Source organism: Empidonax traillii, unplaced genomic scaffold, assembly GCF_003031625.1.
Source record: "Empidonax traillii isolate 1590-97213 ecotype Southwest subspecies unplaced genomic scaffold, ASM303162v1 scaffold235:size1242204, whole genome shotgun sequence".
NCBI lineage: Eukaryota > Metazoa > Chordata > Aves > Passeriformes > Tyrannidae > Empidonax > Empidonax traillii.
In genome coordinates, this window is record NW_020955428.1 from 9,496 (window position 1) to 30,117 (window position 20,622).

The 20,622-nt window shown below is 38.3% G+C and overlaps 1 protein-coding gene across 1 annotated transcript in view; it reads right to left on the minus strand.

Annotated features, from left to right (window-relative positions):
- Positions 1-260: 260 nt before the first annotated feature.
- Positions 261-20,622, minus strand: part of IGF2R (insulin like growth factor 2 receptor) — a 58,431-nt gene continuing 38,069 nt past the window's right edge. The window contains exons 28-48 of the mRNA XM_027888185.1: positions 19,941-20,071; positions 19,135-19,232; positions 18,181-18,317; positions 17,392-17,582; positions 16,648-16,774; positions 16,176-16,298; positions 14,975-15,237; positions 13,151-13,363; positions 12,083-12,232; positions 10,999-11,160; positions 10,289-10,496; positions 9,749-9,895; positions 9,379-9,613; positions 8,295-8,431; positions 7,165-7,279; positions 6,095-6,241; positions 4,847-5,031; positions 4,234-4,420; positions 3,025-3,186; positions 2,352-2,421; positions 261-1,928 (exon numbers count right to left, since the gene is read on the minus strand). Coding sequence (XP_027743986.1) covers positions 1,527-1,928; positions 2,352-2,421; positions 3,025-3,186; positions 4,234-4,420; positions 4,847-5,031; positions 6,095-6,241; positions 7,165-7,279; positions 8,295-8,431; positions 9,379-9,613; positions 9,749-9,895; positions 10,289-10,496; positions 10,999-11,160; positions 12,083-12,232; positions 13,151-13,363; positions 14,975-15,237; positions 16,176-16,298; positions 16,648-16,774; positions 17,392-17,582; positions 18,181-18,317; positions 19,135-19,232; positions 19,941-20,071 — 3,590 coding nt within the window. The 3' untranslated portion in view covers positions 261-1,526. The remainder of the gene's footprint in view (positions 1,929-2,351; positions 2,422-3,024; positions 3,187-4,233; positions 4,421-4,846; positions 5,032-6,094; positions 6,242-7,164; positions 7,280-8,294; positions 8,432-9,378; positions 9,614-9,748; positions 9,896-10,288; positions 10,497-10,998; positions 11,161-12,082; positions 12,233-13,150; positions 13,364-14,974; positions 15,238-16,175; positions 16,299-16,647; positions 16,775-17,391; positions 17,583-18,180; positions 18,318-19,134; positions 19,233-19,940; positions 20,072-20,622) is intronic.

The following is a 20,622-nucleotide window of genomic DNA, read 5'->3' on the forward strand; positions in this document are numbered from 1 at the left end:
TTGACAAGATGCAGCTTAAGCCAAACTGATTTACAGCTCCACTGGTAACAACACAAGAGAAAGAAAACCCAAGACCGATAAAAGAAAGAATAAACCATGGGGGCTTACCTATATATTCTGATTTTTGTCATCAAACATTGGTTCTCGTTTTGAGTGACATGACTGAGGAATCAGCTATCACAGCAAAAAGGATATCACCAGGATAGTAAGCACCATTACAGACCAGTGTTAAGAAGGATTCCAGAACTGAGGCGTGGGACTTGGAATACCCACTTCATAACTTTTATTGAAATTGCTGAATTCTTTATATTACACTATTTTGATTCAAAATGGAGTTTTTATAAAAAGAAGCCATTGCTGAAACTGAGTAAGCCAGCCAAAAGGAACAACAAAAAGTTTCAAGAAATTCTGACCGACGCACGTACTTCTACAATGCTTTGAAACCCTATTATTGTCCATAATTTTATTGAGGAAACACCTGGAGAAGAGCAAGACTGCTACAGGAAAATTGACCTGCATTCATTACCAGCAACACTTCAAATCAATGACCATGGCCAGGATTGTAGAACGAGAACAAGAAATTAGTCTATCAGAAAACATTGGCACAATTTCTTTTTCCTTGAATTTAATACCAGAGAGAGGTATTACGCAGACTAGGGCTCCTCTAGTTGTTAGGCTTTTCTTGGTGATGACCAACTGGGCAGTGCAGATTGTATTATAGGAATTCTGCCTCTACAGCCTTGAAAACTCTGGTGCTCAGTGAAGTCAGCCTAGTCCAGCCATAATCAAGGGGAAAGGAAAAAAAAAATCTTTGGGTGCTTGTCAGCTGCTTAGGCAAATACTGATGAAGTCAGTCATGTGACCAGTACCAAAAAAATATCATGCGAACAGCAGCAACCATTTCAGGCTAAAGCTATACAGAGTTGTACCTTTCAGTCCATACCTTTGAACCAATGATCTGTTTAAATTAGAATGGATATTCAAATTTACAAGATAAATTAGACCAGTTCCAAAATTTACATCAAATCATCCCAACGCACAAAAGTTATATTTTTCCTTGTCTTATGACGGGTGAACCCATAGAATAATACCCTGCCGGCAGGAAGAACATGTTACTATTAAGCAAACCTGAGTAGTGAGGATCAATAAATACAAGGAGTTAAAACAATAGTAGTCAGGTAACTTGAATCTCAGAAGCCAGGGGCTTCATTGAGCCTTAATTCTTTCCTTTCAAAGGTTTCTCTTTTTTAAGTGAGCATTTAACATCTATGCTGAGGCTTAAAAAAAAAAAGTGTCCTGGCTAGAGAGTCAACATAACTCAGATTTCTTGTCAGAAATCCAGTCATTACTGAACAGATCATTGTAAACAACCAAGAAATCTTTCTCTTCTTCCCTTTTTAATGGTTTCTCTTTAAAGGCAAAATTCAGAAATATCTTTCAGGCTGAAGTCCTCATATTTGGTTGGAAATGTTGTCCTGTTATATATAATCTCTCTATATATATTTGATTAGGCACAAGAGGGGTTATTAAATATTCAATAAGTCCTCATCACTATCATCATGAAACGATACTGTATTTGTAGAGTTCTGTGCCTGCTGCTGGCCTGGCTCGGCTTTTGCTTTCCTTTCCTTTCCACCGTTCAACAAATAAGCTTTGTTATCATTGCTAAGACTGGGTAGCTTCTTTTGTGGATGCTTGTTCTTGTCCAGTCGTCTTCCTGTCTGAATCCTTACATCTGGAATGGTTAAGACCTCATCCTCACTGTCCAGGTCATCCACATGGAGAGAGGTAAAGGCTTCAGATTTAACAGACTTGGTAGTAATGTGACCATTCTCCTGCCCTCCTTTTTCTGTTCTCTGATTTGGTGCTGCGACTTCCTCCATAAGCCACTCTGTTTCATTTTCATTAGCTTCTTCTTCACTGTTTATCTGCAAGGGAAAAAAGAATGCAAGATGAGACTGCATATTTACCCCTCCAGACTCTGCCACATGCTTATCGCCCCAGTTATCAGACCCCACATGGCCTTGGGTTTAATGTAGCCATAAGACAGTAACACTGCAAGAGCATTGCTTTTTACTATATTGAAACAGACTTCGCCCTCTTCTTGTACATTTGTGTCATTTTGTGATTTACAGACTGCTCTTCACTTCCTTAACTTTATCTTCCTCTCCCATTTCACAATATAAATGTATGTGTGTGTACATATATATTTATGTCAGCTATGTGGTTTTCCTGAAGCCACACAGTATGGTTTCCATGCACTGAATTAATGGGGTTAATTTTTTATTAACAAAAGCTTCATATTAGGAAAACTTGTCAAGAAACAAATTCTATTTTGTCACTGTATTTACCTTTGTGTATTTGTAGGAAACACCAGATGTTCTTCTGCAGCAGTTCGTTATCTTGTTTATTACAATTTCCCTAAAGAAAGGGAAGAATAGCACATTTGGAAGACTGTATCTGCTTATTAGCCCTCACTTTTCTTCACTGGATTTCTACAATCAACGTAAAGCACTTAAACAAGCAAGCTGAAAGTTATTGCACTGACCCTGAACCACTCTAACAAAATTCAGTCCATGATGACGTACATCTTCTCCCTTACCACAGCTTCAGGGTGACTATTCTGAAACATCTCTGGCCTTTATGCCTAAGGGAAAAAAACCAAAACCTGTCTGGAAAGCACAGGAACAGCAGAACTTGCACTTGTTCCTTGATGCTGTTGCATGGATCCAGCTTGACTCCATGAAAGGAGAGGGGTATCAAATACTAACAATATTGTCACATTGTTTTATCCTCCATAATTAGCAGCTGCCCACAATAGAGGCTAGCCCAACTCAATTGCATACTCCAGTCCTCTTTACATGGGCCTTCAGAGAGTAATGGAGAATTTGAAGGAACCAGCAGTTTGACAGTTGATGCTGCCAACTGAGAAAACATAACTCGAGTTTACTACTTCCCTTACACTTTTGGCAGGAAATAAAGTGCTGACAAAGAAACTTCTAAAGCCTCCTAATCATTTCTTACCTCCTCTCTTTTTTGTAGAACAGCAAGATTATTAGACACGCAGTGAGAACAACCAGGAGGACACTCAGCACAGCACCAACAGCCTGGCTTCTCCTTGAAAGACCTTTATGTACTTGGGCCTCCTGATCTGTCTGGTGCTGATTGTCTGGATCACTGGTTGACCTAATAACATAAATTGAAAAGAAAAGGATAAGTAAGATCTATCGACCAGTTTCATCAAACTGGATTAGAAACAGTAGATTCAAAGAAAACATGCCACACCATCCTGTCGGTCCAACCTAACACCTATATGGGGACTCCGTCTAAGTAAAAAATAACTTGAAAACCAGAAACAATACATACTGTGCCTACATCCTGGTATGCTATCAAATCGTGCATAAAACTATCCACAGTCAAGACTGCAGAGTATGATTAAGCACTCCAGATCGTAGACAGCAGCAGTTACCCACACAAAGCTACTATTTTAGAACAAAACCTGCACTTGAACAAGCTGCAAAAGCTACAAAAATTATTTCACTTTCAGCTGACTATGGCACTACACAGGTCAAACTCCCTCAACAGCTAATTGTCTGTTTAAATCAGAATCAAGTTTCCCTGTGCTTTCAAGCTAGCAGCCAGAAAGTCAACAGTCCTGGGAGCAGTCACTCCATTCTTCACAGTGTGGCTGCCTACATGTCAAGGATATCGTAAGCACCTAAATACAGACACTGTTTTTAACACTGTTCCCTTGTTACTTCTTTTCACATCTGCAGATTAGGTGAACATATTCAATTGCAGAAATGATTTTTAATTCCAGCATCAAGAAGTGGGCAGATAGAGGGGATGGCCAGTCTTTGCCATGGCTTCAAAGTTTTCCAGACAGTAAGGCAAGAGGGACCAAAACACCTCACCTACAAACTGTTTCCTCCTCTCAGTAACAAGAAACAGCATGTTCTGTCAGCTACAGTAGGTTTTACTTAGTGAAAACAACAATATTAATTCCACCATGCCTCTCCAGCTTTAGGTCTAGATCAGTCTGACAGGCTTCTGTTCAGCAGTTACGTGCCAAACACTGCATATATGAACACTAATTCCATCCATCTATATATGAGTCTACTGCTCTTTTAGTTTTCCCCTCTTTTCACAACCGTTGTGACAAACAAATACAAAAAAGCCTTAGCTGAGAAGTGCTAACCAAAAGCTGCTTTTAGAAAATGATTAACTACTCACAATAATGGACACACGGCAGATGTGTACCAGGTAAATAAGTACTGGCAATCTGCTGTCTCCTGAAGGAATTCAGGGATGCCTTCCTTTGCTCGTGGATTGCAGTGGAAGAAAATGGTTGAAGACACAAACTTTGATTTATCTTTACCACATCTGGAGTCAGATGAAAATATGACATCCAAGTCATCATCTACAATGAGAAGAAAACCTTGTAGTTTACTACTTCCTTGAGAACAGTCTATTAACATCAGACCCTGGAAAGTTAACATATTTGTTCTGCAGTAACAGCTTACACTTTGCAGTATCTATAGCTGAGCTTATACTTTTATGTAGCTGATCCAAACAGTTGCTATGGAACAGTGGGTCAAGCTCTTCATACAAAAAAAAGTAGCTAGCTAAAGGAAATTCATCAAGCATCAAGCCCAAAGCCCTCTTATTGGCCATATTTGCAACTGAGCTGACACATTAAGAAAAAAGCAAATTAAATTATGCTAGACAGACTTCAGATACATTTGCAGAAATGGATTAGCATGAATATTGTGAAACAAGAACCACTTTCTGATAAAGTAATTCACACAGTATATCAACCAATTCAGTCTGGTGGGCAATTACTTACCCTCAACAAAATATTTCACTTTTCTGGCAGAACCAACTCTCCGAAAGCGACGTTCATTAGTTTTAATCTGGCAGATGTTTGCTCCAGAGCATTCTGGGAAACTTGAGTTTCTTATACCAGAAAGTTGAATTTCATATACATATTTATCACCGTTTGTCCGTATGTCTCCAGAAGCTGTGTATAACCTGAGGAAACAGAGAGCAAGTCTTTCCTTAAGGTCTCAACTCACAGATTTGGATTATTCCCAAAAGATAAGACTGGCGACAGTGGTAGTTGCTACCACTGGTTGATTCCAGAGCAAGCTGAGTGACTTATTCAGCAACCAGAAAAGACGCAGGACTGAGGCTTCCTCCCTGAACATTAGAAATAAAGATTATATTTAGCATAAATATAATCTTTATAAGCAAGCACAGAAAACAAGTTTTTCTAGTTATACTGCCCTCAGTGTGTGAGTGGATATGTAAATACCTCCAAATATTTAGGATCAACTGAAGACAAAAGGATGATTTAGAGGCTCATACACACTACTGACCGTAAAAACTATACGGTGTGCTCTGTACCTGTGATAAATAACACAGCTTAGACATCTTTCTCAGAAGGGTAACTAGTGATACTATTCTTTCACACTGCTGGTCAAAGTGAGAAGGCTTTGAGCTATTTGTACTAGCCCCCTGCAATGTGTAGTACAGTCAGTGTAACTGCTGGTCTTTCTCTGCCACTCCTGAGTTCAGGCTTGCTTAATCGTTCCTCCAGAGATGTCCTTTCTCATTTCTAAGGCTTTTGAAGCATGGGTTCCTATTTCCCAAGGGATCATGTGAGCAGATAAAAAGGTACTATGTAAAAAGCCAAAGAGTACTCTAGGTGGGGAAAAAAAAAAAAAGAAAAAGTTTCCGGAACTGAACTAATGTCTACACATTATGGAAGAGAGCAATTATCCACAGTAAAGAGATCTAACACCAAGGTGAGTAATGTGGAAGCTTTAGAGTAGTCTTGAGTATGCCTGGACATGCTCACACCTATAAGCCCAGCTGTGACCTGCACTAACAATCAGGACTTTAGGTCAATCATCAATACAAGGTGAATTCACTGCTATTTCCACTTGACAGCTAACAACTGTTAAGGCAAACCAGAATATTCATACCAAGCTCTTATCTTGCAGTACAGTTCTACAGGACTAAGCTATTGTAGGCTTCGGTCCTTGTTGAAACTTTCTTGTTTTGACATTTCTTTGGGGTTTTTTTTACTCACTTGTAATAAATATCCCCTAAAGAGAAGTTTTTTCCAGTTGCAGGATTAACGACTGTTCCGTTCACCACCTCCACCTCCTGCTGCTTCACAGCACAAGCTGCACGTGTGTCCCAAGTGATGTAGTAAGCACAGCTTTCCTTATCAAACCTACCAGATACAAGACAGACGTGATGATTCCAGGAAAGAATAACAAGCTTTTAGCATCTTGAGAAGGGGAAGAGATAACTGCTAACCCATGTGACAGTGGCCTGCTTAAGCATCATGCTGAGATATTTGCTAAAATAGCAAAGTAGCACTCAAAAAAAGCTATTCGAAGAATTGCAGAGCATTTTTCTGCAGTTCCAAGACTTGAAGAGATCTGGCTGCACTTGAACTTCCTACTTAAAGTTCCAGAATTTACACAGTGTATCAGAGGATTTTATTGAAGTATTTTAGCTAACAAACATTTAAGGCTGCTTTTTTGCAACCTGCCCTTTATTTAAACAGGACAGAGGGTATAAGCCAGTCAAATTTTGCTACCTAGTTTTTTGACTCATACAGAGCATCTTGCTCAGTTTCCCAGCTCTATAAGCAATATACAGTTAACAATATTAAGACCTAACAAAAATTATCAAGCCTTCTTAGTATTTGTGATCCACGCAAATATACCTCAGACAGCTTCTAGTTAAATGCACTGTACTGAGGCAACAATACACCATGTTTTATTAGCTCAATCACTTACCCACAGTAAATGTTCTCTAATACACAGATTATGAGCAGAATTAAGAGTGATTGTGCTATGACTAACACTGAAAACAAAAGCATCCCAGCCATTGTCAGATCTAATTTGGATGTAGGATGTTTAAATTTTTTTGCCCCGAAATTTCAAGATAAATACAAAATAGATTTGTTTATGGAAGTGAGCAGTTGCAGAAACTCCAGAAGGTTCAAGCCTTACATGTACAGGCCAAGGATTATTTTAGGGACTGTCTAACAGAGTGGACAGTCACTGAGTCAAGACTTAAGAGTTTACTAGAGAGGTACAAAGGAAACATTCATGAAGATCACCGGTATGTTAATTTATTACTCACCTCTGCAGCATAGGCATGCCAACTGTTTTTGCACATTTCAGTTCTATAATTGTTGTAACTTGCTTGTTTTTCCTACATTCTTGCCCACTGGAATAACTTATATACACTGTATCACCTAGAAGAAAAAAAATGGTGACACTCCAGGTTTCTTAAGCAGAAATTTCCTTTGCTCATTCTCTAGACTTCCTTACTTTAACTTTTAGGATTTTTTTCCCCTGCATAGACCATATATCAATTACAGCACTTCAGAAACTTGAGGCATTTACACTTTTGACCATTTAAAAAGCCTGGAAGACCTTTGCATTTACCTCTGTTCAGGTCACCAGTATGGCCATAATAAATGTTTACATTTAAGATGTCTTTTTTTAAATGTAAGAGAAAATTAAGATATCCATTTATAAATAAACTCAAGCAATAAACACATATAATACATGGCATTGCTTTTGCAACTGGATGGAAAATTTCCCTCCATTTTACAAACTCAGCACCAATTTAAAAACATTCCTTAAATTGAAAACTTGAGTAAGATTGAGTTGGGTTTTTTAAACTCCTTTTCTTAAGAGTGAAGCCAATTAGTCATCTTTCACATGCTGCTTTAATTGAAGAAGTTAGTTGATGTAGAATAAGCCTTTACAAACAGGATGAACAAAAACAATTCTCGCTCAAGCAATTACAGAATCATAGCTTGGTTGAGGTTGGAAGGCATCCTTGGAGGTCATCTGGTCCAAACTCCCTGCTAACATAGGGGCCACCTGGAGCCAGCTATCCAGGACCATGTCAAGACAACCTTGGAGTATCTCCAAGCCAGGAAACTCTACCACCTCTTTGGGTAACATATGCCAGTGCTTGGGCACGCTCACAGTAAAAAAGTGTTTCTAGATGTTCAGATGGACATTTAATTTCTTACAGCTTTAATGACAACACTGTTTACTACTTCAAAGTTTTCTCGTGACTTAAATACCACATTTGAGTAGTAGCATTTACTGGTTTTGTTTTTAAACAAAAGAAAGATTCACTGGTAAAGATATTTCAAAATAAGGGCTTCACCATAACTTAAAAAGCACTATAGCTAGGCTGTAAGATTTAATCTTTTATCTCTAGCTCTCTACAAGAAAAAAAAAAGTAACTACCTGTCACATTTAGCTTCTGTGTATGGACAAGTCCAAGGACTTGAACATCTCCATTGTTGCTTTTCCTGCAAATACTGGCTCTTTCAGGGCAGCCTGTGGGTCCCATATGTACGCTCTGACAGAGATTCACATAGTACCTACAGAGAACATGGGAGACAAAAGTTTAAAATTCATTTAGGTTAAACTGAAGAAGTGATACAAAAACTTTAGAATCCTCATAGGAAGCTAGACAGATTCCAAGAAGCTAAATCTCAAATTAGTACATGCTTTATTCTGAAAGTTCAGGTTTGGCAAATTACTTCTAACTATCATTTTCAAGTAAAAGATCGTGGAAAAAAAAAATTCATCATTTACCAGATTATTTCACTAGTTAATTTTGACCTGGATCCAAACTAGAAATTAGAACAGAGTCAAGAAATGTCCAAAAGTTTTTTCAGTTATAAAGGTCATAGTATCATCCTAAATTCAGTGTTTCTTCCAAGCTATACCAGCTCAGATATGTCAGAACAGAGGAAGTACTAGCAAAGTCATAAATGAAACAGTTTTGTTACCCTATGGTTTATCATAGGTTCAGAATTAGACGCTGTCATCCTTGCCAGTTCATTTCTATTTGCTAACTAGAGGGGGGATGCAGGAGAGGTTGATGAATTCCTGCTGCTCATATTTTCTTCTAAGCTGCTACATAGAGGCTTAGAAGTTAAACTTTATAGACAAGAAGTTACATACCTGAGTTAAAAGAAAGCAACTAATTAAGATTTTTGTTCAACATTATTAAGAATAAAAAAAATGCATTTAAACAAAAAAATTACATTGCTAAGATAGCAGTTTAAATAGAAAGCTTTTAAGAAGTTTTTAGTTCACACTTATTCATTCATTAAAAAAGGCTACCAATATGGGGAAGGAGTAAGAATGAAGAATGTAATTTTAAATCCCTCTGGAAAAAAGGGGTTGCTTTCTCAGATTTTTTATCTAGATGCAGTGTTAAGCACTGACAGTTTTAAGCAAACAGAAATATATCACACCCCATTACAACTTCAACAGAACTGACTAGCAAGCTGCTCCCTGGGAGTTGCTCATTACTCACGAGTTCCCGTTGTGGAAAAAGATCCATGACCCCGTCAAGGAAGAGAGCATTCTTAAGTCATAAGTTCTGTGTTTTTGGACAAACTTGCACTCCATTTTCTGGGGAGGACAAACAGCCTGAGTCTTCCATTCGAATGTCACAGCACAACCAAGAGTCTCACTGAGAAGGTATGGTCTCCCAATATCGGCATTTTCATCACATGTGAAGATAATGGTAGATTGCTTTCTTGCATTTGCTATAAGGTGGGAGGTTGGGAAAAAAGAAAAAAAAGCACACTTTGCAAGAGGCTTCCAGGCACGTATTAATTTTAGTGGAGCTAAAACCCTGCATTAGCTCAGATCCTTGCACAGGAAGTGTAGGAAGTACTTACTGCTACCACAAAATCCCCACTTTTCATCTCCCTGGTAGTCTGCAGTTGTAGCACACCATGGCTTATTCTTTTCTTCTGTAATACATTTCTCATAGGTCTTCCCTTTGTACTTGAAGGGGAACACACAAAGCTCTCCCTTTTCAGTCACTGAGAAGGAAAGGTATAAACTCTTAACAACATGCAGCAGAACAGCAGGGATATCCATATTCATGACCACATTCAAAGCCTGTACTTCAATACTAAAGAACAGTCAGAGGCAGATAACAGAAATACTGAAACACTGAATTTAAACTCAATTAGAAAATTAGATGTAGTAAACAAGTAGCTACAATCATCCCTACAGAAAAAGTGCACTGTCTCTTCTAGGGATATAGATGTTGATGTTGCAGATTAGTACGGCGCATGTGATTACCGAAACTACATGTTTCTATTAACATATGTAAAATGTTGCTTCCTCTTATCACAACAAAGCCCCATATTTTTAGGAGAAAAAAATTAGGCAAATTTTTTAACATAGAAATAGGTATGCTCCAATCTCACCTGGAGGGCACGGATCACCTCCTGTATACTGCAAGATCACTGTTTCATCCTGGTGGCTATAGTCCATTTTCATTTCCTTTATGTTTCCAAAAGATGATACACCTTTTTCAGATGTCAGACATACTGCCCCATCTTTGCATTTTCCCTGGGGCAAGCCTGTTGCCTTCCTGCACACACCAACATGGTAACTGTTGGATCCAGAAAATACCTGTGTAGACAACCAGAAGTATCACACGTCTGACTCGAAGCCTACAGTCAATACTTACAAGACCAGGAGGGCTTTATAAAACAAGTCTCATGCAACACTTGCATAATTCAGGAAAAAAAGATGACCAATTTTGCAAGTCAGGCCTTCCTTAGTATGACAAAACTGCAGATAAAGTACACAGGACCACAGATAAAGTCTGTCCAGCAAGACTTGCTTTCACATTCAAGACTCTGTCAAAGCTGAACACTTCTCCTTCCTTTCCCTATCAATATATTCATCAACTTCCTTCACAAAAATATTACAGACAATGGTTATACCCTCTAATATTATTCCCCTCTGTCAGAGGCCAAACAAATCATAGCACATGTTTCAGTCTTTTCTCACACCCCAGGATGCTTAAAAGAAACCTTTGCTGCAGTATTAAAATATTAACAGCAATAGAAAATTATAAACAAATAAGCAAATAAACAAATAAGAAAATCAAAGCACCAGAAGGCATTACCTCAAATGATCTTACAGAAAGGCTAGTCAGGTTAAAAGTATAGTGCAGCTGTTCATCAGTCACAGAGCAGCCTGAAGTTTTCACTTTATCAGGGCACACAACTGGAGTTTCCCACTCAAACACAAAACTGCACTCAAGTTTCATTATCATCTTTGGCTTACCCTGTTACCAAATAACACAGAGATTAGGTTTAATTTTTGGCAAGTTCGTTGTTCTTTCTGCATTTCCCCCATTACCCAGTATTTAAACTCAGTTACTACCAAGGCCAGACTTCATAGACTCTAGGACAAACAACATGCCTTTTTATTACAGCCAGTACCAAAATACTCACATTCTACCTTGCCCCAGAAAAAAAATCAAAGAAGGAACTGAAATACCCAAGCTTTCTTCTTAATTAGGGTTGAGTTCCAATGTTCAGCTTAATTGCAAGCAGCAAAAGTGTGCGAACATATCATTCAGAGCTGTCTCAAGTTTCAGCTCATGCCCCATGTTAATGGAAAGTAGTTCCATGACCTCCAGCAAGCTCTAATTTTTCAAACATCATACCCAAGTAGTTCTCTACAGTTTGTTAAGGCGTTCAAAAAAATTCAAGCAACACCGGACTCAAATCACCATGCAAACTCAATTTTGTGTTTGGGTGTTGACAAAAAATAAAACATTAACTAAAACCAAATTTTTAAAGCTGTGTATGATTATAGAAAGGGTTACAACATAGGGGAAACATTTCACAGTAACAGCTCTACACTTACACTGGTTCTCATGTTAGCTTGAGGTAAAGTACAAGGTTTTGGATCTAAAGGTGCAATACAGCATCAATGCCAGCAATAAGTTACTGTTACATTAAGTCAGTGGACTCTCATCCTTGAAATCATCAGAACCTTTTACTCTCAAGCCTAAAGTTCATGCACTCAATGAAATTTTGGCTTGTTAAGAATACAGATATGAAGTATATTCCTCGATGATATAAGTCCATCCATACATTCTAGAAGCAAGTCCTTGATTTAGTTTTAAACAAAGTTAACACTGGTTACGACCCACTTCCCATTACACTCCAATATCAACGTAAGTTTAATAGATGTCTTACCAGACTAGTTCCTTGGCTGCAATGAAATACAATAACAGAAGTATAGTTCAATTTGTTGTTTGTCTGACAAGGAGTAGTGCTGTTGTAAGTGATGCGAACTTCATTTAATGCCTCATTAAACTTGGGAGGTTCAGTAACACGACCAATATCCTACACAAGCAAAAATATTTATTAATAGGCTTATGGAACACACCTAGATTTCAGATCAGCCCAGAGATTCAGATCAATTAATATTTACGTTTATATGGAAGCACAACTACTGCGCTTTTGAAAACCACATTCTATACTTAAAGAACACCTATTTTATTTCAATCCTAACAAAACACAAGCTGAGAAGCTCAAAACACCCTTTGATTAAGCTTGACAAAAGCCAGGAAGGTTCTGCATCTTACAGGTAGATTCTCCTTTACATCATTGTGCCAAATTACTAACGCATGACTTAAAATCAGCATTAACAGCGGAGAACAGTCCCTAGATCGATGTGAAAGTTCATGGAAAACAATCTCAACTTTTTATGTCTGTCTTCTACAGCTCACAAACAAGCCTTCAAATGGTAAGAGCCTTCATCTCTCAAGGTAGTAACACAGACAAGTTAACCAACATTCTGTCACAGCCCTGCTATTCATTCAACTGTCCAAGTTTTACATGGAAGTACTAAATGCATTTTGAAGCATGGTAGGACATAGCCTGTTGCAATATGAAGCAGGCTATCATAAGATCGAGTAGGCCACAGATTGGTAAACTAAGATGTTCTGCTTCCCAATCTTTGTATTTGGCACACAGCACTATATACAAAAAATTCTCTGTAGTAATTTTTCATATTTATCACTGCATCGAATCTTCTGACACCCAGTCAGATTCGCTGAAGTCATTAGGGTTCAGGACAGGAAAATATTGCTTTACAGGGAAAAACAATGAGAGGGAATTTTGCAGAGGAGATTTTAATTTTGCATTCCATTTCTTTAACCCATTGCCAAGTCCCTAGTTGAAATCAGGTCTCTAGGCAGGGATACTGTATTAAACTATTACAGAAATGCACATTTCATTGATTCAAGGCATAGTACTTACTATTGGCAATTCATTAACAGGAACCATGCACACAGCTGCTCCAGGGGGGCAATTAACATCTTTGATAGGATTGAGAGGCTCACAAACATTGATGTAAAAGTCAGGAGAAACATCTGTAATATCTTCATCCACAAATGCCTCATAATACCCAGTGCGATGGATCAGAGGAGACAGGTCAATAACAGAACTGCCATTCAATACCGAGCACTTCACCTACAAGAACATACACGTCACTGATCTTACTCTTTTATTACTTGCCTTGATTTATTGACAAGCATCCTATCCTTCTTGGGGTCAGAAGCATGGCTACATTTATAAGCAGCATTTGTTATAATTATTTGCCTGTAGATATTAAGTATGTACAAGCTGCACATGAAAAACCTTGATCATTTAAACATTCTTATGGAATGGAGTCCCTGTCAGAACAATATCAAGTCATAAAGCTCTGGCATCCATACTCCAGCATATATAGTCACTATCACTTCATAAGATCTCTTCCTCTCCTTATCTCCCACACATCACTGGACCACCTCCAATAAACAAGCTTGGATATAACAACGTAAAATCATTTTATTGCAAGTTGATAGCTTGACTACTACGTTTCCTCAGAACCAATTTCATACAATTTAAATGTGCATAAGCTTACTGACAGTCTATGTGGAATTTGAAAAGTCTATTCTTGTTTAGATATTAGAAAAGGAACAACTAACAAAATTACGCTTTCATTTCAGGACCAATAAATCATCCACACTACCTACTTATCACCACACTGAAGTAGCCTGGGTCACTGTGAAAAGTGGTCGGAAGTGCACAATGATCACCAAATGGAATAAACAGGCTAGGAAGCACGGTGGGTTTGGGCACTGTTGATTTGTGTTGCAGCATTGTACATGCAACTGAAGAGGAAACCAGAGTAGCCAAAAGAAGGGACATGTGACAATTCTTGTTGGGGAAAGAAACTGAAAGATGTTTTTCCTAAATGGAAGCAAGAGCTATAGTATTAAGACAGTGATGAGGATGAAAAAAATCACTCAATGCAGAGAACGATGGTCACAGTGGAGATAATCAAGGTAGTGAAAAGGATGATCAAGTAGATTTACAAAAGTAATGTTCAGGTGTTAAGAAAAGATCCAAATTCACCTAACAGCTCATTTAGCCTCCTAGCCTTCTACTCCTATTACTGGTTTTTACTCTATGCACTCAATAGCAATAGCAATTCAACTAGCTACAATAACTAAAGAAAGACTAGCACAAAGTATTGCCTAGAACACCAGTTCAGCTAGAGTTGACCAAATCAGGCTATTACAACATGTGTTACACAGCCAAAGCAGATCCTAAATTCACACAATTAAGGTTTATCAGTTTTCGCACTGAGCAAACTGATCATACTGGTGCCTGGCCACTAGTTACTTGCCTAGAAACAAAGAATATTTCCGTTAACAGAGATGCTATCTATCCTCAACTCAACCTCAGCTCTGTTGGCCTGCTGCAGCAGATGATTTTAACCATCACTTCCCAAGATGACATTCCATGGCTTCCATTTGAACTGTACAGAAAAGGAGCTAAGTAGGTTCCACAGAGGGGTTATTCTGAAGTGTTTTAAGTTTTAACTTTACTCAACATGTGGAGAAGGACTTTGCCAAGTACTGTTCATCTGCACTGAAAATGACAGTATGAAAAGCATTTGAGAACTTCTGTATGAACCTGGGTTCTATACTACAGGAACAGACCCTTCCCCCAAGGAATTTAAAACATGCTGATATAATATCCAACCCACCTCAGAAATTTAGTGCCACAAGTGTTGTCTGTAAAAGTAATCCTTACCTCTTCCTCACAAGCCAAGGAAGTGTGCCAAGAGAAGTAACTAGTGCATGTCTGCTCATCAAAAGACAGAAAAACAGGCCGACTGTCATCTCCAGCATCAGACTTGCATACAAAGCTAAAATAGCTTTTATGCTTCAGTGCAGGGTCTGCAGGGCAAGGATCTCCATCTTCATAGACAAGTTTTAACACCTGATCCTCATAAGTTAAAGTTTTACTCTGTTTTCCAGCATTAACTGGTTTTTGGCCACCTGTGATGCAGACAGCTAAAGTAAAAAGAAAAATGAACAGAACAGATCAAGTCTGATGTAACTGCCCTGCAAAGATTACACCTTACAATATAAACAGTGAGACATTTGAGATTTTAGTCTCACTGTAGTTTTCCTATGAAAGATAGGCTTTGTCACGCTATCTGGAGTTCCCATTAAACTGAGCTAAACTGCACTGAAACAAAGACCAAATATTGTCTTTAACACTTCATTAACCTGTGTCTATACACACTAAATCAGTCACAGAGCACAGTATTTAGTATACTATATACCATTTTAAGATGCCTCTTAAAAAACAAATCGATCCAGTATTTTCTTCTAACTATACAAAAATAATCTTTACTTCACAAGCAATGTTCCCAGCATTTAAGATGCTTAAATATTATCTCATATTCAATTTGCCAAAAGAGTTAGTAATTCAGTCTGCAAGTTAGCAGCTTAGAAAACAAGTTAACTTCTCCTGATGTTTCAGAAGCATCCAAAGCAGAACAGAAAGCTAGAAAGAGGATTGGCAAAGGTTTGAAGTATAGACACAAGGCCTAGGGCTGAGGCACTCCAGCAATGCATCACTATTGAGAAATTTTTCTGCTCAGTTCACTCTAGCTGGAAGCTTCTAATGTCTCCATTTTCACAGCTGCCAAGAAGTGCAGCAGAAATATCTACATTCCTGGCTTCATGTTCCAAAAAACACCCATCCATTAGGAACTAGAGGGATTGAGACTGGAAGTGAGCCAAAGTGAATAGCTTGGCTTCACTTCCTAGAACACTTTTAGGTTCTTTTCCTATGCAATTCAGCCATACAGCTGTTCCCTTTACCCCATCTGCATTTGCAGTAAAACCTGCCCCTCACATTTTACTGTAAACTTGAACATAAGTATTTCTTTTGGGTACCCTATAGTCAATCTTTACAGTACCAGAGGGGATAAGATACTTACCAGCTCCACTAGCACATGAACTTTTAGCTTCAGCACAAACATTTAACTCAATCTTTCTGTTGTGTGAATCACTGATGGTATAGCCAGACTCTCGCTTTAATGATGTCAAATCAAAGAGGTGGCCTGTAGAGAGATTGGGGAACAATTTAATCTGGTTTTCAGATTCAAAATCAAGACGTTTCTTTGTATTGAAAGCTTTCAGTAACTTAATTTAGTAGGATGGTCAACCAGACTCTATTTGACTGCTAGCTTAGAAAGGCAAATAGTTACTTATTCATATTAACAAAACTAAAACTAGTTTCAGAACTACAGACTATGTTCCAAGGGACATTGTAGTACCTTACAAGATATTTCTACCAACAATAAACTCGTTGGGACACAGAGGATGCACCCCACTGCACTTTTCTAATGAAGTCCCTCAAGAACACAAACAGTTTCTTCCACATATGAAATCCTGAGGCTTCCTCCTTACCTGTTGCAGGATTGGTTACCCGACAATCATTCTGCACATTGCTTTTAAGAGGGCACGCAGCAGCAGTGAACCATAAGAAGGTATATTCACAATCTTCAATGGCAGTTATAAGTTCTGGCTTTGATTCCTAAACACGAAATAGTGGAGAGAGTGACAACTCCGCAGAGTAAGCGTAAGACTGTGCAACAGGGTTATACCTGCAGCTTGTGGCTGAGCTCAGTTCAAACACCAGTCCTAGGTCTTAACAGACCATCATGGTCCAGTGAATTAATCCAAGGGCAGAGTATTTAACTGTGATTATTTCAAATACACAACAGTACAGAATCATTATCAGGAGACAAAGTTAATGAGAGAAGACCTAAAGGCAGTCTAGGGCAATAGAAAATAGAAGAGTACTTAACGGCAAGGCACAGAGTGTGCAAGAGTTAAGAACTACACAGCAAATAGCATTATTTACTACTTGAAACACTTCTCTACCTGCACTACATTCATCTTCAAGACATAAACAGACAATTTAAACTATTACAGATGGTAAAATCTGTGCTAGCAGATTGTACAAAGAGATCCCAAAAATTGCACAGCATCTAAAATTCAAGTACTTCTAAGTCAGTCCGCTTGCAAGATTGGCTCCCATTCAACTACAGGTGACTAGGGAATGGATAAGAGCTGCCCGCATTCTCCATATACAAACAGTGATATGAACAACTCATGATCACAAAACCCCACCAGAAGGAGCCCACTTACAATTCTGCTTTCATCACACTTGAGGCGCAATATTGTTGTTTTGTTGCGAATTTTATCTGGACACTGCTCTCCATTAATATATTTCAGAATGGAAACGCCATTTTCCCTCCAGGGACTACCAGCCACTTCTCCAAGACTGGTACATTTTGTACCCTCCATGAGAGAGGCAGCAGCATCAGAAGGACAGGAACCTATACAGATAAACAAAAACTGCATTATCACTCCAAACGTTATTAAGGCATACTTGCCTGGAATAAAACTTCACTACTTTATTTTCAGGTATATCTCCAAGCCACTGTCCAAATCATACTCAATGGGGTGTATTTTCCTCAAAAAATCACAAGTAGCAGCAATATCCTCACTTTACTTAAGGTCATGCAGAAAGCAGTGGCAGCTACTACTGGGGAAGTAAGACTATCACAGAGTAGAAGGCTACAGTCTGTTACAGGGTCTTCCACTGCATAAGACACAGATTCAGTCAGAAGATGCCATAGAGAAATTCTGAAGTTAGCATCTTGTGCCAAGAAATTATTTTAATCTTTAAGAGCTATAGCAGACTTTGGTTAAGGGTAGCAGTTATTATGAGATAAGAGCTCTTAGTGAATCTCACCCACTAAGAAAATGGAAATCAGGTCCACAAACTATCCTTCCCTTCGGTGCTGAAATCACACCACTGTCTCCCCATGCTTTGTGATTTTTTTCACTCAGAACAGCCACCAGCACTACTGTCCTAACATTTTTGCCTTCCCTAGATACAATAGGAAGAACGTATTTTTATTTTGCTCTTACGTGCAGCGCCATATGGTACTAAAGGCTTGCAGACATTAATATAGTATTTCTGTGTAGTAGTAGATAGAGCAATTGCCTCCCAGTTCTCTCTATGTCGCATCAGGGATGAAAAGTCATAGAAGTTTCCATCATCATCCCTGTACAAAAGATAAGGAGGTATGCAAAAAAATTAAGTATTTTAAAGTTACAATTTTTAAGTTACTGCAGTAATTTTAACCTAATAACTCTAAGCAGAGTATCATGCTGAAAAAGAAATCTGCAGGTTCATTGCTCCCCAGAAACTTCAAATTCGGTACAGAGATATATCACTGCACCAGCTACCTCCACAGTAACTGTCCACATGCACATAGCCCTCAGATAATGCAGGAGTAATTCAACTTTTAATTGGAGTATGTCATCTTTCAATGCATTTCAAGCACAAACACAGTTACAGTGCACTGTTTTACCTGAAGGTAGAAACCTATAATGAGGCCAGATGTTAAAACTCTGGGCCAATTATTAGCCACATTTGACCCCACTTATCAAATGCTAAAGAGTTAATACTTGGTGGTGATAGACATCATAAACTTTTTTTCCTAGAGCTCTGCCTGGTGGAATTTCCAAGCAGAACAGAAGTATTTTTGTTTAAAATTAGCTATGGTTAAATAATAACTAGATACTTGCAACAACCTAGCATACTTATCCTTCAATTATCAATAACTGCGTACCCAAAAGTTCCCTTTTATTATTTCATTTTTAAGAATCTCAAAGTATTTTTCTTCCGTGAAATTAGTTTTCACAAACACAAACTGCAAAAGTTACTTGAAATACTTTGCACTGGCACTGAATGCCACATTAGCTGGTTACTAAGTCAAAACACAATCGCTAAAGTGGCAGCATCACACTGAATTGCAATAAAGCTGTATTTTTTTTTTCATCATACAGCTTCACTTTAACTTTGTGGAAACAACTTACTTGTAGGAGCACTCAGTAGATTTAACAGGTGGGCAAGCATACTGAGTATGCCATTCAAACATGTAGGTGCAATCTGGAGTTTCCTTCAAAAATACAGGCTGAAAGAACACAAAACAAAAGTAATTTGCTTTCACATTTAAACACAATGAAGTTACCAAAATGTGTCAGTTTTGCTTCAAGAAGACCTAGGAACATACATATTATCTTAGAGTCACGCTATGCCTCTGACCAGCTGAAAGCATGGCTTCTCCCAAACCTGAGTTTATCCTCGTGCACACTTCTGATAAAAGGGCAGCCATTAGAAACTTCTGCCTCCTCCCTGAACTAAGGAGAAGAGCAAAAGTAACCCTACACACCATTGTTTAAGAAAAGGAAGGAAAGTGCAAGTACAAAGAGAGAGACTAAAAGCAAGTAACCAGCTTATTTTAGTCTGGTTATGTAATAACTGCTTTCCTGCACATTAAGCCTTCTACCTTTCATTTTTTTACAAAGAAACAGCTGTAATGTCTGGGAGAGCACCCCTTCCCAACCTCTCCATGAATTTTGATAAGGGCAGGTATCCCCTAAAGGAATTACATGCCTTGACCTTCCTGAGGCACAACGAAAGATACTGTTCATAACAGAAAATTCAAAATATTCCTCATTTTTTATCACTTCATAGGACCTTTCAATCTCCTGTCTAATCTGGAAATTATTAGGCAGTTCTTGAAGGAGGCTATTTCATATCCTTCATCATACACTTTCATACTTTAAGTGGGTAACTCTGGAAGACAGTACATACAGGAAACATATGTTTTGAAACTAACCTCAGAGGTATTCTTGTCACAGTAGAATAATATGGCAGTTGACCGTTCATATATTTTATGGCATTTTTCTCCACTGGTGTAATTTATCATGATTAAACCATTTCTGAAAGTCAGTTTTTCTGTACGTAAGCCTAGAAGCAAGTAGTTGAGAAAAGTCAGCTACTCCAGTAAATACATGACTGCAGTAATGCCTCTGGCAACAGGGTTACGTAAACAGCAATAAGATGCACAATAAAGTATTGATAGACAGATGTCAACCTTCCCCTAAAATCTGTGATCTAGTTATTGAATGAGTACTACTCAGTAAGGCTGAGTTCATTCATAATTGAGTGTCAGGGTAACTACATATATGCCATTTTACTTGCACAGTAAGAAAAGGTGGTGGGGTGCTTTGTCTCGTAAGATGTACAAGATAAGCAAGAACCACTCTTTTATCATGTAGTAACTTCAGTTACACCCTGGCTAATCTTCACACTGTCTAAGTTTCTTCTGGTAAGTGCTGTACCTGCTACTTTTGTCAAACTGCCCATCTTCTTTACTTGACACGATGCAACAGCGTCAGCCTTTGGATTGCAAGGTTGTGTTATTTCTCCACAAACTCTGAAGTAGTAGTCATACTCATCTGTACTCACTTTCACGTCCTTATTAGAAAGTGGCTTCAGATTATAAACATGACCATACC